The following is an 18,879-nucleotide window of genomic DNA, read 5'->3' as shown; positions in this document are numbered from 1 at the left end:
GGGATCTATTATTTCATACTCTAGGGGTTATGAAACGTCAAGAAAACATTAAATTAACAAAATGAACCCCATTTCAATACTTTCTTAACCTACGCTAGGAAAGTAAAAATTGATGAAGCCGGGGATTCAAAGTGGAGCTTTTTACCATTGCGTGAGACGTCCTAAACATAACGATAATATGTTTTTATGGAGCGCTCTGCTCGTAGAACAATGGAATAATAAATAAAACCGCAAAACAAAAAAAATAAAATCGACATCTGCAATTATTGAAACAAATTAAAACAAATCCAGATAATCAACAGGATTATAAATAAAAGTCGCAGGTAAGGATACATGTTACAATATAAAATTCAAACCAGGTGTAGAAAATTTTAAAAAATAAATCCGGCGCAACTTGACTACTCTCGTGGACTGAACTAGCTGAATAATAATCGTTCCCGAAGGTGGCTTTTCTGGAGTACCCATCGCGACCTCCGCTTCCACGCTTTTGTCCGGCCGCCGTCACCGACAATGACTCATCATCGCCGTACATACTAGAACCGTATTATTCCTCAATATGGTGAAAAGTATTTTTATAAGTCGAATTTAATCAAAATCACTGCACTTGCGGTAACATATCCAATAAATCTAGAATCGTAACAAAAATTTAAAAATAATTGTTGCTGTGTTCCTTTACGTGCTTTTTCGCATACAGCAAATAAGAAACTACCAAATTTTAAAACCCTTGGTCAAGGATTAAACAGAAGCGGCTTATCATAACATTAAACTCGCAAAAAAAGCCTGCGTACAAATTAATCCTTACGTGTAATCCTCGCTAAACATTATCTTGAAAAATCTCTTTCCGGGGATACAAAAGGTTTCTGACCTCATTTTTTCACCTACCATATCCACATTATCTTAGCACTTTTTATTTACGATGAAAGAAATACTTCCTACACTACCCCATTTATGGTTAATTAGCATAACAATCGATGTAAAGCAGCAATAAAACCCAAACGTCACAGTAAAAGCGTGTAAAAATAAATTCTTTATGTAGCTGTTAAAAAGAACCTCCACGTTCAAATAAACTACACCCTTTTAATTAATGTTTAGTTGGTTGTGAGTTATTTTGTGTGGTTACTTTGCTTTTAACAACTCGACTTAATAAGTTGTTACAAGAAATTAAAATTCAACTCAAGTGCAAATAAACCTGCCTCTTGAATACAATTTAGGATTTTTTAATGAATTTATTGGAGCGCCGGCAGAACTTCTTACTTAATGGATGATAGTGGCGGCGCTAGTGCAGTGTTTTCCACTTCATTTACCTTTATCAGTTAAGCTAAATATGTTTTGTATTTAATTAGTGGGTTATGATTAAGTCGGATAATTAGCTGATCAGTGAAGCGTTACTAAAATAAAACCACTATACTATTCTATAATATTAAATGCCGGGCATTGTACTCAGCTCACAATGATATATTAAATAAAAAAGTCGATATGCATGCTCACGATGAATCCATCAAATCTGGTGTAAACTTCTGGCGCTTAAAAATACGAAAGACATAAAAACGAACGGCTTTGTCTTCATGAAAGTTTTTCTTTCTGTAAAGGAACGTGTTATTTTAAGAATAGAATGAAATTAATATCAAGGAGCAAACTGCTATCAGACATGCACCACCAGTAGGAAAACTGTCTGGAGCCAAGCCAGTGAAGAGTTTTGGTCTTTTTTCTAAATCGTTGAACGTGTTGTTTTGAAATGTACGTTTTCACTTGTATGCCGCATGAACCAAAAATCGTGCTTTACATTGCTATTTGATTTGATGCTACAAACACGATACATTGTTTGAAAAAGGGACACGTCGAAAAATGTTGACGTTGTGATGCTTGCTAAACCCAGACACATTGCTATTTTTCACTGAATAATGGTTGTAGCGTTCTTTCCTAGTCCGATTGTAAGTTGTAAACTTTATCAAACTTTGATAATAAGTCCAAGTTCCACACTTTTTGTTCCTTTGAATTTATTATGCGCACTATCACGAACCTTCGTTAGTAATTTAACGCTCCAGTCTAAACTTTCATAACTGCAAAATGTGTCATTAGGGTGAATTGTTAATATCCACAACAACATTATGTACCCTTCTGGGTTGCTAGGGTTTTTGTTTGCAGGAAAATTATTCGACTTGCAAATTTGTTTATACGACGGAATTATTTTCGCCAAATAAATGAGATTAAAATTAATAATTACTCTCAAAGTTAATTTAATTAGAAATCAACCGACGCATCATAATTGGTGAAAATGAAACATGATGAAAGGTTCAATGCTTTTAGGAGAGGTGTAATTAGTACGATTTAAACATCACGTTATCTCCGCGTAATAATTGACATCGTATTCGGAAAACGTAAATAAATTTATTATTCTCGAAATGATGTACTTCCCTCCGGTAAAATCAAATATTAATGATTGAGAAATGTTTTCCATGAAGTGGCGCAGTTGGTAGAATATGTTCGTAGGTACAGTTAAGTTGAAAAATATGCGGCATGAGGTACAGTAAATTTTCACTTTAAGAAAGTCGTGTATGTAGTGAGAATTGTGTTGTAGTCGTGTCAGTATTTTAGCGTTTGCCTCGTACCGTGGATAATTCTGCAAATGGTTTTAATTATAAATGCTGTCTAAGAAGATGTTTAACATCAATACGAAAAGACGAAGCCATCAACACATTTAACTTACGAGCCTAATCGAATTATTCAAAGTCTCTCCAGGATGGTAAAGTAAATTTTAGAGCATCTTAATTAATTAATTAATTAATTAATCTTGGCTACATTTGGTTCATGTAAGTTCTAACCAGCCCTGGTAATCTAGACTTGTGTATTAATTATACTAGACACTCTTCGAGGCGTTAGGTAAACCCGCAGTGTCTTCATGCTATGCAAGCAATGAGCGTTTCCTTTCGTGCTTGACAAACGAGAGCGACTTCTTAGATTTATGTCAAATATATTTCATATCAAAGTGCACCGGCTTGACTTCAGCGGGGATTAACCACGGAAATGCTATCTACATTTCCTTGTTTCGCTCAACACATTTGCTCCTTGTTTGTAAACATTTGTTACAGCGTGAAAAATTTTAATACAACTAATCATAATTTACAAAAAAAAAATCTTTCGCGTTTACACAAACCAGGATTATTGTCTAACCCCTACTGTACAAATTTCTAAACAAATCATGCACTAATCTTATGTACAGTTCGTACTGCAATATTCCCGGTTCTTTGTTCTGACTAAGCATGATACTGTGGCAAACTTCAACAAGATCTGGCTTCAGATTCCGTCTTGAGGGAGAAGAGCGTATAAGAGGATATATCTTGAGGTTGTAATGTATAATACAGGTATTATTCCTTTCCCGTTATTTGCATTTACAACCAAACTGACATTGATATGACAAGTGATGAGTAAATCCAGACTTATTGTGAATGTTGCTAATTACCTGTGTGGAAATTTCAAAAACTTGTTGATTACATGTCAGCCACACCCAAAAGACAATATGAAACAATATTCAGTGAGACGAAATAAATTTTGCTTCAAACTGTAACATAAAATAACTTAAGTTTCTTTAGAAAAAATTTAACTCATAAAACTTTTTATCATAAACATCGTCACACTGATGAAAATTATATATTTAAGCAACAGGTGTTTCGAAATGAGGTGGTGCTGCTAATATAAAATATAACAAATTTTACTAAAATATAACTAAAACTTCTTGGGCTTTTTTCTTTTACCTAAATGTATTGCCAAACTGTCAGTTTTGATGCCAAAACCCTCGCACTAGATCGCACTTTTTACTTACTTAGATTATAAATCTTAAATCCATATTTCTTCTTGTATCTTAAAAGTTCTCAAACTTATAATTAAACTGTCCATGTTTACGCATAGTTCGATAATAGGTTTGTGCTTGGTCGCAAGAGTCCTTCCAGAATCTCTCCCAGTAGATATAACATTCGAGTTAACGCTTTGTTTTCGTCGATTTATTAGTAATTCTAGCAGGCTATTTTGATTGTAGCTTAAATAATTTAGTCAAACAAATTTCATTTTTTTTTTTAACTAATGCATGTGGCCGGTAATTCTTGTTATCTAAACGGACTCTTTCGCAGTATAAACATAAACATTCGATGTCAAGATTGTTACTGAGAGAACATTTTCCGGTTGGTCACTTGCTTTAAATTTATTTTATATTGTCCGCGTACTGTTATTATTAGTATTCAAATTAATATTTGTTCCTACCAAAATGTTAATGACGTCATAATAAAATTTTCTGAAGTTCTGTCTAAACAAGCTTAGGCCAGTTTTTATTTCCCGAAGTTAAGCTAAGAAAATATTGTAGGTAATGGGGCCGACGAGTCTTTTGATGTTTTTTCGACGTTTCATGACCCCATGAAGTTTGTTAGGAATAGCGTGGTAAAACGTTAACCAAAATGTGTTACCCATTTTTCCAAATGCTTTTTAAATTGAAATTGAAAAAATAAGTAGGTAAATAATAAATTAGGAAGGGATAAAAAAGGACAAAAAAGGATGAAAAAGGATAATAAGTAAGAAAAAGGACGAAAAGGACGAAAAAGGACGAAAAAGGAAGAAAAAGGACAACAAAGGACGAAAAGGACGAAAAAAGACGAATAAGGACAGAAAAGGATAATAAGGACGAAAAAGACGAAAAAGGACGAAAAACGAAAAAGGACAATAAAGGACGAAAAAGGATAATAACGACGAAAAAGTACGAAAAAGGATAATAAGCACGCAAAAGGACGAAAAAAGACGAAAAAGGACGATAAAGGACGAAAAAGGACGAAAAGGACGAAAAAGGATAATAAGAACGAAGAAGTACGAAAAAAGATAATAAGGATGAACAAGGACGAAAAAGGACGAAGAAGGACGAAAAAGGACGAAAAAGGACGAAAAACGAAAAAGGACAATAAAGGACGAAAAAGGATAATAACGACGAAAAAGTACGAAAAAGGATAATAAGCACGCAAAAGGACGAAAAAAGACGAAAAAGGACGATAGAGGACGAAAAGGACGAAAAAGGATAATAAGAACGAAGAAGGACGAAAAAGGACCAAAAAGGACAACAAAGGATGAACAAGGACGAAAAAGGACGAAGAAGGACGAAAAAGGACGAAAAAGGACGAAAAGGACAAAAAGGACGAAAAGGACAAAAAGGACGAAAAAGGACAAAAAAGGACCAAAAAAGATAATAAGTACGAAAAAGGATAATAAAGAAGAAAAAGGGCGGAAAGGACGAAAAAGGACGACAAAGGACGAAAAGGGCGAAAAAGGGTAATGAGGAAGAAAGAGGACGAAAAGGACGATAAAGGACGAAAAAGGACGAAAAGGACAAAAAGTACGAAAAGGACACAAAGGACGAAAAAGGACAAAAAATCACGAAAAAGGTTAAAAGTACGAAAAAGGATAATAAGGAAGAAAAAGGGCGGAAAGGACGAAAAATGACGACAAAAGGACGAACAGGACGAAAAGGGACGAAAAAGGACGAAAAAGGACCAAAAAGGACAACAAAGGATGAAAAAGGTCGAAAAAGGATAATAAGGACGAAAAAGGATACCATGGATGAAAAAGCACGAAAAAGGACGACAAAGGACGAAAAAGAACGAACAGGACGAAAAGGACGAAAAAGGACGAAAAAGGACGACAAAGGACGAAAAAGGATAATAAGGACGAAAAAAAACGAAAAATGACGAAAAGGACGAAATAGGATAATAAGGACGAAAAAGGACGAAAAAGGATAATAAGGAAGAAAAAGGGTGGAAAGGACGAATAAGGACGAAAAAAGATAATAAAGACAAAAAAGTACGAAAAAGGATAAGCACGAAAAAGGACGAAAAAAGACAAAAAAGGACGATAAAGGGCGCAAAAGGACGAAAAAGGACGAAAAGGACGAAAAAGGACGAATAAGGACGAAAAAGGATAATAAGGACGGAAAAGGATGAAAAAGACGATAAAGGATAATAAGGACGAAAAAGAACGAAAAGAACGAAATAGGATAACAAGGACGAAAAAGAACCAAAAAGACAAAAAAGGACGAACAAGGATGAAAAAGGTCGAAAAAGGATAATAAGGACGAAAAAGGACGAAAAGGACGAAAAAACACGAACAGGACGAAAAGGACGAAAAAGGACAAACAAGGACGAAAAAGGATAATAAGGACGAAAAAGGACGAAAAGGACGAAGAAGGACGAAAAATGACGTGAAAAGATAAAAAGGTCGAAAAAGGATAGTAAAGACGAAAAAGGACGGAAAAGGACAAACAAGAACGAAAAAGGACCAAACAGGACGAAAAAAGACGAAAAAGGTTAATAAAGACGAATAAGGACGAAAAAGGATAATAAGCACGAAAAAGGACGAAAAAGACGAAAAAGGACAAGAAAGGATCATGAGGACGAAAAAGACGAAAAAGACGAAAAAGGACGGAAAACGAAAAAGAACAAAAAAGGACGAAAAGGGACGAAAAGGGATAATAACGACGAGAAAGTACGAAAAAGGATAATAAGCACGCAAAAGGACGAAAAAAGACGAAAAAGGACGATGAAGGACGAAAAAGGACGAAAAAGACGATAACGAATAATAAGGATGAAAAGGGACGAAAAGGACGAAAAAGGACGAACAAGGATGAAAAAGGTCGAAAAAGGATAATAAAGACGAAAAAGGACGGAAAAGGACAAACAAGGACGGAAAAGGACAAACAAGGACGAAAAAGGACCAAACAGGACGATAAAAGACGAAAAAGGACGAAAAAAATCGAAAAAGGATAATAAGGACGAAAAAGGATAACAAGGTCGAAAAAGGATAATAAGGACGAAAAAGGACGAAAAGGACGAAAAAGGATAACAAGGACGAAAAAGGACCAAAAAGGACAAAAAAGGACGAAATAGGATGAAAAAGGTAGAAAAAGGATAATAAGGACGAAAAAGGACGAAAAAGGACGAAAAGGACGAAAAAGGATAATAAGGACGAAAAAGGACAAACAAGGACGAAAAAGGACGAAAAGGACGAAAAGGACGAAAAAGGATAACAAGGACGAAAAGGGACGAAAAAGCACGAACAGGACGAAAACGACGAAAAAGGACAAACAAGGACGAAAAAGGATAATAAGGACGAAAAAGGACGAAAAAGACGAAAAAGGACGAAAAAGACGAAGAAGGACGAAAAAGGACGTAAAAGGATAAAGGACGAAAAAGGACGAAAAAGGACGAAAAGGACGAAAAAGGACGAAAAACAACGAAAAAGGATAATCAGGAAGAAATAGGATGGAAAGGACAAAAAAGGATAATAAGGACGAAAATGACGAAAAAGGATAATAAGGAAGAAAAAGGACGAAAAAGGATAGCAAGGACGAAGAAGGACCAAAAAGGAGGAGAAAGGACGAAAAAGGTCGAAAAAGGAGAATAAGGACGAAGAAGGACGAAAAGGACGATAACGAATAATAAGGATGAAAAAGGACGAAAAGGACGAAAAAGGATAACAAGGACGAAGAAGGACCAAAAAGGAGGAGAAAAGACGAAAAAGGTCGAAAAAGGAGAATAAGGACGAAGAAGGACGAAAAGGACGATAACGAATAATAAGGATGAAAAAGGACGAAAAGGACGAAAAAGCATAATATTGGCAATATCAGCTTTATCTCGGCAGGCACTGTTTTATTAAATTTACAAATAAAATTGCCAAGAGCCTCCCGAACTAAAAAAACAAAAACACTGCACTCAAGACTTTTTCAAATTCATAAAAAATAAAGCACTAAAAGCTTAAAAGATTTTTTCAAGTTTATCCAGCAACAAAACTCCAGATTCCGTCAAATTTATAATTTTTAGATTTGACAATTTTTAACACGACAAACATTTTTAACTGCTTACTCGATTTTTGCTGATTTTACCTTCGCTTTACATCAGGCAAACATTGTTGTCAAATGGAATTTTATCAAATTATTACAAAAACAACAAACAAAGTTTAATTAAAATAAGGAAAACATTGAAGAACGCTTAAAGTCGAGATTAGTCTGAACGCGCTCTGGTCTGTAGATCAAACAAGTTGTCAACAGTAAAAATAAGTAGGACCGATTACTTTTGTTTTAGTTAATCCTGGTATCAACAAGTATTGTGTACTGTCATGTATTGATTTAAGGCTGCTAAAATAAAAAAATACTAAGTATGTGATAATTAGGCAAATAATGGAGCAAGTCGCGATGTTATTGAGAGAATTCCGCAAAGATCGCCTTTATAGACAATATTGATGATAGCAATTATGCCAGATTGCACGCTAGGATCATTCTCATACACTTTTGTATAAAAATTAAGCGCAGTTCTTTTTTAACTACGTTTACTCCATCTAATAAATAGTTAACAACACCCAATGCATCCATGTGTAAATTCATTACTTTCGCGCACGAAAGCAATTTTCCAGTACGTAAAGAAATAGATACGTAATAAAAATAAATATGGATTTTTTACTAACACGAACTATACATTTTTATTTTATCACAGTTAAGAAGTAATAATAAAATATATTTTTATAAGCGCTTTTAAATTATAGACATGTCTGTATAAAAAATGTACCGATTCCACTTCAAATCAATATAGTTGAATGTCATACTTCCTCGTTCTACAAATTTATTCGCTATTTCTAAATAAATAATTCTGTACGTCAGTAATCAGAAACAACGGCAACGAAAAATCAAACAAACATTTCACTGTTTCGTATTTACAGCTTGCAAAAAGTTACATTCATCTGCTGTAAATTAATGAATTATATACTATTACATTTAAATAAATAAAAAAAGACTTTTGGTATTCTTGAAAAACAAATCAGTGGTGTTGTTACGTTGACTAGCATGACTAGAGGTGACAGTATAGTGACAGATGACGTTACATGCTCTGTAACCTGTAACCCTACTTTTCTAACCTAAATTAATGTAGACCTTTAGAGTTTTTATTACGTTTTTACTCTTGTTTATAAACATGGAAAGCAAGGTTTTAGATAGTCTTCAGCAAAGAATTTCCGCATGTTGTTCCATCTACGAAAAATATTCATGGTTACTGAACTGCTACGTTCTAGTAAGTTAACAAATTATAAACAAACAAGTGCCGCAATTCCAATTTCAGGACTTTTTCACTGAAAACCATTGGAACAAGTTATTAACGAACTGGCAGATATCTCTGAAAGACCTAAGTTCCGCTGATATTTCACAACTGCTGGATTATGAAGGCCACATGAGGTTAGAATTGTCGGTGTTGATTGAAACACACTCAAACTTGTTACTTGCAGAGGTAAAACGTGGCCTTTATCTATCATCGCACTAAAGAGGATCCTCATTTCACTATCATTGTCAAGAAAAATGATTAATTTACCAATTGAAAACCCCTACTTTACAAAAGATGAAAAACTGCTGCAGTTGTTTTGGAAAAACGTGAAAGCAAAAAAGAGACACGAAATTTCAATTATGTCGAAAGTGTACTTTATTGACTTGGGTCAATCTATCCTACAATAGTTTAATTTTAGATATGCTATGATTCTGCACTTAAAACTGACTGTTTTTATATTGTGGATATTGGTTCTGGTTTAGGTCATTTAAGTCGAATGTTAAATTACGGATACGGTTTTAAAGTATGTACTATAGAAGCGCAAGCTTCATTCAGTCAACAAGCACGGTATGAAGAAATTTACCATGAAAAAAAAATTATCATTCTCATTTTCATTTTTAGGAACTTGGACGCTGAATTTGAAGTCGTTCTAGAACGAAAATTTAAAGGTTGTTTAAAATATAACAAAAGTGTTCATATTCACAAAAGGATACTATCTACAATTACAGCAGCTGAGTTTGTAGATGTATATTGTACAACATATAGTCAACTGTGACGCTTAACTAATAAGAGTTTTGTAGATTGTTAAAAAAGCTTTTAAGATTGAAAATGAAAATTTTAAGTTTGGGATTGTGGGGTTACATCCATGTGGGGATCTAGGAGCTACTTTACTTAAACTATACAATGAATGTGATAAAGTACAATTCATCAATATTGTAGGTTGCTGTTACATGAAATTAACAACACTGTATGTTTAGTTGCGCTAAATACAACAAGTTACTCATATTTGTTTTAGGCCTGAATCAAACTGTGGTTTCCCGCTAAGTAAGTTTTGCAAGACGAACAAATATGACTTAAGCTATCATTCCCGAGAAATCGCTTGTCATGCTATTGAAAACTATATAGACAAGCTCAGAAAAAACGAATGTTGGAGACTGAAAATCCATACTTACAGGGCTGCTTTAGAGAAAATAATCACTAAGAAGTGTCCTGACTATCACCACTGTGCTTTAAACAACGTTAAATATACAGAAGACTTGACGTTTGAAAGGTATGATAAGTATACTTTCTTCAAACTTATATCTTATTCAAATTACAGTTACTGCAAAAAAGCTACTAAAAAATTGAAAATGGATTTCTCGCAGGATAAATTAGAAAGCGCTGAAATTGAAGGGTTGTTAAAACAGTGGAAAGAAGTTGTAGTGTTTTATTCATTACGACTACTATTTGCTCCACTCATAGAATCAATAATACTATTAGACAGATTTATGTTTGTGGTGGAATCAGGTACGTAGCGCATTCTAGCGGCGGACAATATAATTACAAGTTTCAATCATTTATAGGTAGTATTGGAGAAATATTACCAGTATTTGATGCAAAAATATCGCCCAGAACTCACGTTCTCACTGCCAGAAAAAGTGAAATCATGTGACAATATTAAACTTCGAATATATCTGTGATATGTATAATTCCTCTGCCTTAATTTGTAACGAAAACGGAAGTCACAATAGAAACATTTAATACTATATTTCTCTAAAAAAATAACATTTTATTTGCAAAAAAGTAGAAATCCTGTAACAAAACAACTAGACTTTTGCCAACATGATCGCAGTTCTTGAGGGTATATAAACCTATAAAACATACGTTAATTCTGATTACACTGACAATATTTGTCTTACTTGTATTGAGTTCCTCCTTCCGCAGTAACTTTCTGGTTTTGTAAAATTATGAATGGACGTATCAATTCTGCCATGACCTCCAAACTCCTTGTTGTCTGAGCATAGCGCAACGAAGTATTCGCCTTCTCCTTCAAAACCTATTTTATAATCCGCGAAACTCTTTGTAGGATGGAAATTGAACATGAACAACAACCCGGCTCTTTCGAACGCTATGACTTTATCGTCTTCGTGTTTCCAGCTGACGTACGCAGGTGGCGCACTCAACCAGCCATATTTGGCTTCAGCATGGTTCACTGCGGCATCCCATGCGTTTAAAAATTTGTACTTGAGCAATTCATCATCAACCAGATTCCATTGTCGGCGGGCGTAATGGTAGGAACTGTTGTTACCGGCGCGCGGGAAGTCCAACCACTCTGGGTGACCGAACTCATTACCTATGAAGTTTAAGTAGGCTTCACCCCCTAAACCATGTGTAATGAATCGAATCATTTTATGTAGAGCAATCCCGCGGTCGATAATCGGCGATGGATCAGACATGACACTCATGTGGGTGTACATTTCCTTGTCCATTAGCCAAAACGCTATAGTTTTGTCGCCGACAAGGGCTTGGTCGTGCGATTCGGCATAGGCGACATTTGGTTCCATCCATCGTCGGTTGGTAAGCGTGTGCACCACATTACCGACGTTCCAGTCATCGTCGGAATAATGTTTCAAAAGTTTGATCCATTTATCAGGAATAGCCATAGCAAGACGATAATCAAAACCCATGCACCCTTCACTAATAGGACGGCAAGTTCCCGGCATACCTGATACATCTTCAGCTATAGTAATAGCGTCAGGGTTGAAAGTATGAGCAACGTAGTTTGCCAACATTAGATACACCAGGCCTTCAGTATCAACATTCAGTCCAAAGTAGTCGTCGTAGTTGCCGCTGAAACCTTGACCTATACCACGCGAATGGTACAACATGGAGGTCACTCCATCAAACCTAAACCCGTCAAACTGGTACTCCTCCATATACCAGCGAATATTCGAGAGTAAGAACCTCATAACTTCAAACTCTTGATAGTTAAATAACCGCGAATCCCACAAAGAGTGTTCCCCACGACTCCCCGCATGGAAGAAACAAGCATCTGTACCATCAAACTGATTTAACCCATCCATGACATTCTTACTAGCATGTGAATGCACTAAATCTAGCAAAACGGTTAACCCCAATTCGTGTGCTTTGTCCACTAAGCGTTTCAGTTCTTCAGGGGTACCATAACGACTAGAAGCTGCGTAGAAACTGGTTACTTGGTAACCGAAACTTGCGTAGTAGGCGTGTTCCATAATCGCCATTAGCTGAATGGCGTTATAACCTTGTTTCACAATTCTTGGAAGCACATTATCTGTAAAGTTATCATAAGAACCCACTTTCAGTTCTGAAGTGGCGATTCCCACATGGCACTCATAGATACGAAGACTCTTAGGCTTAGTCGGCCGGGTGTGTTGGAAGATGTATTTCTAGAAGTTATATGTAAAAAATGAATTAAAAATGGCGATTGTTACCTCTGACTTTGGAGGGTTCCAGAATTTGTGTCTATAAATTGTACCTTCAGTCTTTGGTGGTTCCACTACGTAGGTGGCGTAAGGAGACAGACGGTCCTCTTTGGAACCTGATTGTGTTTCCACGACAACCTAAGAATAAGTAAAACGATAAAGAATAAACGAACACAATTTCCTTAAAGTAGTTCAGAAGAACCTTCAGGTCAACTTAACTACCAACATAGAAGAATCTAACTTCAATCCACTATGTCCTTTCAATTATTCAACAGTGTATTTGACACCACAACTTGTTTCATTTGACACACACCTCAGCCTCAAGTGGCATGACAACGCAACATAAACAACTAAGATCAACACAGCTGTAAAACAGCTAGAAGCACAAAATCGGTCAGGCCAGTTCACTTTCACTTTTTATCTGTCACAGTGAACCTGTTTAGATTAGTGCCTAGTAGATTCATTCGCATTCGTGCTAGCGTGTTGACCAGTTCACTTAAGTTTATGTTTCCGTGTGTTATTGTTTGCGATTTAAAAAAAAACGACAGAATAAATTTTAAAAACCATCCCCTTCTGAAGTGTGCATGTTACGCCACTGACTGACAGTCCGTTGTCAGATTCTGGTGACTCACCATGTTGAACTTAAAATGACGCATGACAGTTTTTTACTACTCAGACCTTGAGTCAAAACTGTCGTCGTCAAACTTGTTTTCCCTCTCCTCATACTGTCTCTACTTAACAATACACATTTTAATCTAACTTAACAAATTTAAGTTATTTAGGCTAGTTACAATATTTCATTACACAGGGTTAGTAATAAACCACGCTCACAACAAAAGCAATACCTTCAGTTCTGACAAATGTTGTATGGCACAAGATCCATCTGGTTTGGCAGGAATAACTAGTTCCCATTTACCATAATCCATTTTTTTGTAAGGGTGGCTACCCCTGTTCCAATCATCTAAAACATTTATTTAGAAAACAATAAATAGAACAAACAATTCTCTACTCACTGAAATCTCCTGTAAGGAATAAGCATACCGCACCAGGAGCCCATTCTCTGCATACAATACTATTATCGGGCTGTACATGAAGTCCATAATATTTGTACCCTTGTGTAAACTCATCCAAGCCGCCTCCATTTTCATCAATAAGTTCAATCAAATCTTTAAAGCAGCCATACCTGCCGTCAAAATAAGGCTATTAATAAAGTTGTTGACACATCCATACACACAACTGCATCATACATTGACCTTCCCAATGTCAATCAAATAAATCATTTTGACTTACCGTCTCCTAATTTCGCGTTCGTACGGCTTTAGATAAGGATCTCTGGACAACAAAGTTTGTACTTCCGGGACTTCAATTTCCATAGGATCCAAAGACGAATATTTTCCGCCCATTTTTATGCTAATTCCAAGTCTGAATGTGTTGTTCAAATCTAGAAAACTAATTAACTAACTAACGGTTGGGTATTGATTTGAGAAAATAGATGATAACGGTGTCAGAATGTCACTGATATTGTGGAAAGATTGGAGATTATTAAATTGTTACTCATACTTACATTTTTTTAGAGGTTAAGACGGATTTACTTCACCATATTGATATTTAAATGGATGTTCACGTGCAAGCCAGCACGTGAAAATGCGAACATGCACGAAGCGAGCCAGCACCAATCACAGATATTGATCGTTACATAAATACTTACTTAAACTATGTGCAAACAACACACATCGGTGGACTGACTTTAGGGTGATTTACTACGTTAAATTAAATTAAAATTAAAATGTCAAGATGAGTTGACATTTTATTCTTAATTAATTTGAATTATGCTAATTAATTCTAGCCAAGCCTCCTAGACGCTTTGATTAATCCACATTTTTAGTCTGTGTAATATTAATTAATGTTCTACAAAAAGCAAAGTTCATAATCTATTTATACATTTTATCTACAACAAAAATATTGCATGCACTAGCATAAATTAGTATCAATTAATTGTGGGTACGCTGGTCGCACGTGGCGGTAGCCGTCTGTTGACGTAAAATTTTATCAGGCACAAATAAAACGTGCACACTTTATTGATCACTTTTAAACAAAAATTTGCATTGGTGGGAGATTTCAAAATATCTTATTGACCACGTGTAAATGTATCGTAAATTTAAAAGGACGGACTGTTATAGATTTGAGTGGACCAGAAAAATGGCTAAAGTTTGTTTGACCACAAATTTCAAATATTCTGTCCCCGTTTACTCAATTATTCATTAATATTTTATTTCTGTAAAGCGCAATTTTTTAATACAATTTCTACCAATGTACTTTTTTGAAAATTTAAAATTGATTCATAAATAGCGAACAGCAGATAATTTCATACTCATCACACAGTTTTAACACGTTGTAGTTTTTTTTTGCTTCTTATTTTGCTAATTATGTTCTTCTGTCGAGTGGAAGTGGAAACTAATAAGAAAATCTAGGATAAATAAATTTTCGGATATTCTAGTTGAAAAATAGTCGAAAATGTCAAAAATGCCAAAATCACTCTTATCTTATCAAATACTAGCCCCGCCCACCCACCCTCTATTTTCTTAGAAGGTATGTTATTTGCCAAAGTCACTCTGATATTAGCAAGTACTAGGCCCGCCCACCCACCCTCTATTTTCTTGGAAGGTATTTAATTTGCCAAAATCAGTCTCATCTTAACAAATACAGTAATGATCACTTATAGCGAACCCAGTTAAAGCGAACTTCCTGATATAACGAACCAACTTGCAAAGTACGAATTGAAGTACCATAAGATACGTGTTATTTTTTTCCGATTATAACGAACCCGCTTATAGCGAACTTTCGGATAAAACGAACCAAATTTTTAATATTTAAGAAAAAAAAAATCGTTTATAACGAACTTTTTCACCAGTCAGCTTTATCTCGACAATGGTCAGGAACACTTTTGTGTGAATCTATTAGATCCCGTCAGTTTTATCAGTATGGCATGGCAAAAAGTATCAGAACAAACAATTGCTAATTGTTTTCGACATGCTGGGTTTCTCCAGTGTGAGGAAAAATTTGAACCAGGGGTGGGATTTTGTTTCTGCCGATACGACACGATACGAAGCGATAATTGAAAAGGACGAAAATATAAATTTCAGATGCGAAAGAAAAAGACGACCACATTTTATCGGTACCGATATTTTATCGTTATAGAAACAAAATCCCACCCCAGAAGACGAACTACTATTGGCTGAATGGCTGAGAAAGCACGAAAGCAATTCTGACGATGAATTTGATATCGATATTTTGTAGAATTAGTTCAATGCAACATTCAAACAGAAGATGAGACTGAAGACGATGATAATAACGAAGAAGAAGAAGAAAAAGAGGGAACGATCCCAAAACCCTCTTAAATTAATCTTTCTCACAAGAAGCAACAACTTTTACTTTTAATCAACTTTTTATTAATCAAGTTTTTTTTTTCTTATATGTACTACTGTACTATTATCTTTACATGTTTATATTTCTGTAATACTTTTAAATGTTGCATCCTGAAATACATAGTTCAGTTTATAAAAGTAGGTATGTACTGATTTTTTTGAGATCATTTATAACGAACTTCGGATATAACGAACTACTTTTCCCAGTCCCATGAGGTTCGTTATAACCGAACATTACTGTACTAGCTCCGCCCACCCCCTCTCTTCTCATTCGAACGACTAAATTAATTTCTGGTTACTATAAGATCATTTTATTCTGATCGGATAAATCAATCACTGAAAAGGAGACCGGGTGGGTGGGCGGGGCTAATTATGTTCTTCTGTCGAGTGGAAGTGGAAACTAATAATAGAATCTATGATAAATAAATTTTCGGATATACTAGTTGAAAAATAGTCGAAAATGTTAAAAATGCCAAAATCACTCTTATCTTATCAAATACTAGCCCCGCCCACTTGCCCTCTATTTTCTTGGAAGGTATGTTATTTGCCAAAGTCACTCTGATATTAACAAGTACTAGCCCCACCCACCCGCCCTCTATTTTCTTGGAAGGTATTTAATTTGCCAAAATCAGTCTCATCTTAGCAAATACTAGCTCCGCCCACCCCCTCTCTTCTCATTCTAACGATTAATTTAATTTCTTGTCAGGATAAGATAATTCATTTCATTCAGATTGGATAAATCAATCACTGAAAAGGAAATCGGGTGGGTGGGTGGGGCTAATTATGTTCTTCAATCGAGTGGGGGTGGAAACTAATAATAGAATCTAGGATAAAAAAAATTTCGGATATACTAGTAGAAAAATAGTCGAAAATGTCAAAAATGCCAAAATCACTCTTATCTTATCAAATACTAGCCCCGCCCACCCACCCTTTATTTTCTTGGAAGGTATGTTATTTGCCAAAATCAGCCTTATCTTAGCAAATACTAGCTACGCCCATCCCCTCTCTTCTCATTCGAACGACTAAATCAAGTTTTTCATTTCAACGGTGTGAAGTTCATTACAATCAGACGTATACTTTTGTGGCGCCAAATCACATTTGAATAATTTGAATTTGAAAGAAAGAATTCAATCAAAAAATCGTTAAACGTAGGCAACCATATATGCACGTAGCACTTGGGGTAGTTCTGTATGTTTTGATTAGAGGGCGGTACTGATAGACAATCTAGCGGCTAGCGGCATGACAAGAGGGGGATGTGCCATTATGTTTCTGTTTGGTGTAGCGGATGCGTGGTAAACACTTCATAATTCTTTACACAAGATTGCTAATAATTCATTTACGGCAGTTAAACTAACTAATTCATACCGCGAACTGACCGAGGGTTAAAATCATTTCTCCCCTTAGGCGGTCATCATCGTTATCACCATCGTTATCATGCTGACATCATAGAGGCATGTCCTCACAACGCTAAAGAGTGATTACTTCATCGAGGCATGTCCTCGCAACGCTAAAGATTGATTACATCACTGAAGCATTTCCTCGCCACCCTAAAGATTGATTACGCCACCGAGACGCTTTTTCCTCGCAACGTTAAAATTTACATCATCGAGGCGTTTCCTCGCAACGATCAAATTTACATTATCGAGACGTTTTCTCGCAACGTTAAAAATTTACATCATCGAGGTATTTCCTCGCAACGCTAAAATTTACATCACCGAGACGCTTTTTCCTCGCAACGATGATTGGATATTTTTGTGTTTATTTATTATGTAACCAGTTCACGGTATTTTAAACTCTCAAAGTAAATTGTTTTAAGTAACCAATAAATTGTGGCAAGTATTAATCTCATGTAAATTTTGTTAACTTTGCAATTTTTCACCTCATGCAATATTTCTCTATCTCACAATCTTAACCTCAGTAATTTTCTTTGTTGAACGTAAATTTCATTCGCTGCAGTTCTAACCTCACATAATATTTTTATTTGCACAAGTTTACTTCTAAATCTTTGCTAGTTTTCTTTTGTAAATATTTTGTTGGTGAATGTTCCCATCGTATAAATTATTTGATGTCAACTTTTAATCTCACATATGATTTATTTGTTGTTTAAAATTCACCAAGATTGTATGGTGAATTTAAATGTCGTTTACTGCTCTCTTGAATCTTTCAACACTTGTTTAATTGTTGTTAAAATCAGAGTTATAAGAAATTGAACATTTAAAATGGAACTGAGGTTAAATAACACCGAAACACATAGCAGAAGCGTAGGGCGCGGCTCCTAGTGGGGGCTAGCAGGATTTGTCGCTCCATCTGCACCAGGGATGCAGGCTTTGAATAGATTCAGGCGGGAACGGTCTGGACGATGAGACGTTGTCAGCTTGTTTATAGCCGTGACTTCCGATCTCTGGAGAGATGCGGGGAGAACGACCCCGACCGGGAGCCCCAAACTCAGCTTATGCTAGGGGTATTTTTGTTGTGCTCCTGTTAACTGCCGTAACTTTAAATTTGACGCCACAAGCCCGTAATAACTCGAGTATTTGCATCCAATTACTTTAATTCAGATTTTGCTTTGTTTTTATTAAATTTGTGATATTCAAATATTTGCATTAATTCAAAACATAAACGTAGGGTTTTTGTACTTGTTTGGTTTTCATATGTGTACGTCTGTCAATTCGCTGTTGTCTTTTCTTTCATATTTTTAAGGTGTTTCATTTGCAATGTATTATACGATAGGGGATTTTTGGGGCTGAGGAGATGGCAAGTCCGTGTCGCCCTCGTTCGCAGCCCCTTCCCAAAAATGTTGTCTATTATTTCTTGCGTTCTCGACTCACACGCAGGGTATGCTCACTTATATGAAAGAACGTCTCCCTGCCAAAAAAAACACAACGTAGGTTCTTTTTTGTT

The 18,879-nt window shown here is 35.6% G+C and overlaps 2 protein-coding genes across 3 annotated transcripts; one reads left to right on the top strand and one right to left on the bottom strand.

The window, feature by feature from the left end:
• The first annotated feature begins 8,897 nt into the window (after window positions 1-8,897).
• Window positions 8,898-10,858, top strand: LOC135141302 (methyltransferase-like protein 25B). The gene is made up of 9 exons (XM_064072284.1): window positions 8,898-9,086; window positions 9,135-9,247; window positions 9,298-9,481; window positions 9,532-9,680; window positions 9,735-9,858; window positions 9,914-10,080; window positions 10,129-10,383; window positions 10,432-10,619; window positions 10,676-10,858. Exons 1-9 carry the CDS (start codon window positions 8,991-8,993, stop codon window positions 10,762-10,764), a joined length of 1,365 nt encoding a protein of 454 aa, XP_063928354.1. The 5' UTR covers window positions 8,898-8,990; the 3' UTR covers window positions 10,765-10,858.
• Window positions 10,835-14,239, bottom strand: LOC135141300 (1,4-alpha-glucan-branching enzyme). Of its 2 annotated transcripts, none has more exons than XM_064072283.1 (7): window positions 14,118-14,239; window positions 13,844-14,002; window positions 13,567-13,736; window positions 13,399-13,514; window positions 12,563-12,691; window positions 11,012-12,517; window positions 10,835-10,963 (listed from the first exon to the last, which is right to left on the bottom strand). In XM_064072283.1, the coding sequence occupies exons 2-7, from the start codon at window positions 13,954-13,956 to the stop codon at window positions 10,919-10,921; spliced, it is 2,079 nt and encodes a 692-aa protein (XP_063928353.1). In that variant the 5' UTR covers window positions 13,957-14,002; window positions 14,118-14,239; the 3' UTR covers window positions 10,835-10,918. The 2 variants fall into 2 exon arrangements, with proteins under 2 accessions (XP_063928353.1, XP_063928352.1); XM_064072282.1 differs by having other exon boundaries at window positions 13,844-13,994.
• Between the last annotated feature and the right edge of the window lie 4,640 nt (window positions 14,240-18,879).

Source organism: Zophobas morio, unplaced genomic scaffold (genome assembly GCF_036711695.1).
Source record: "Zophobas morio isolate AGI-343-1 ecotype UQ-CSIRO unplaced genomic scaffold, CSIRO_AGI_Zmor_V1 ptg000044l, whole genome shotgun sequence".
Lineage (NCBI taxonomy): Eukaryota > Metazoa > Arthropoda > Insecta > Coleoptera > Tenebrionidae > Zophobas > Zophobas morio.
This window is presented reverse-complemented; position numbering and strand designations above follow the sequence as displayed.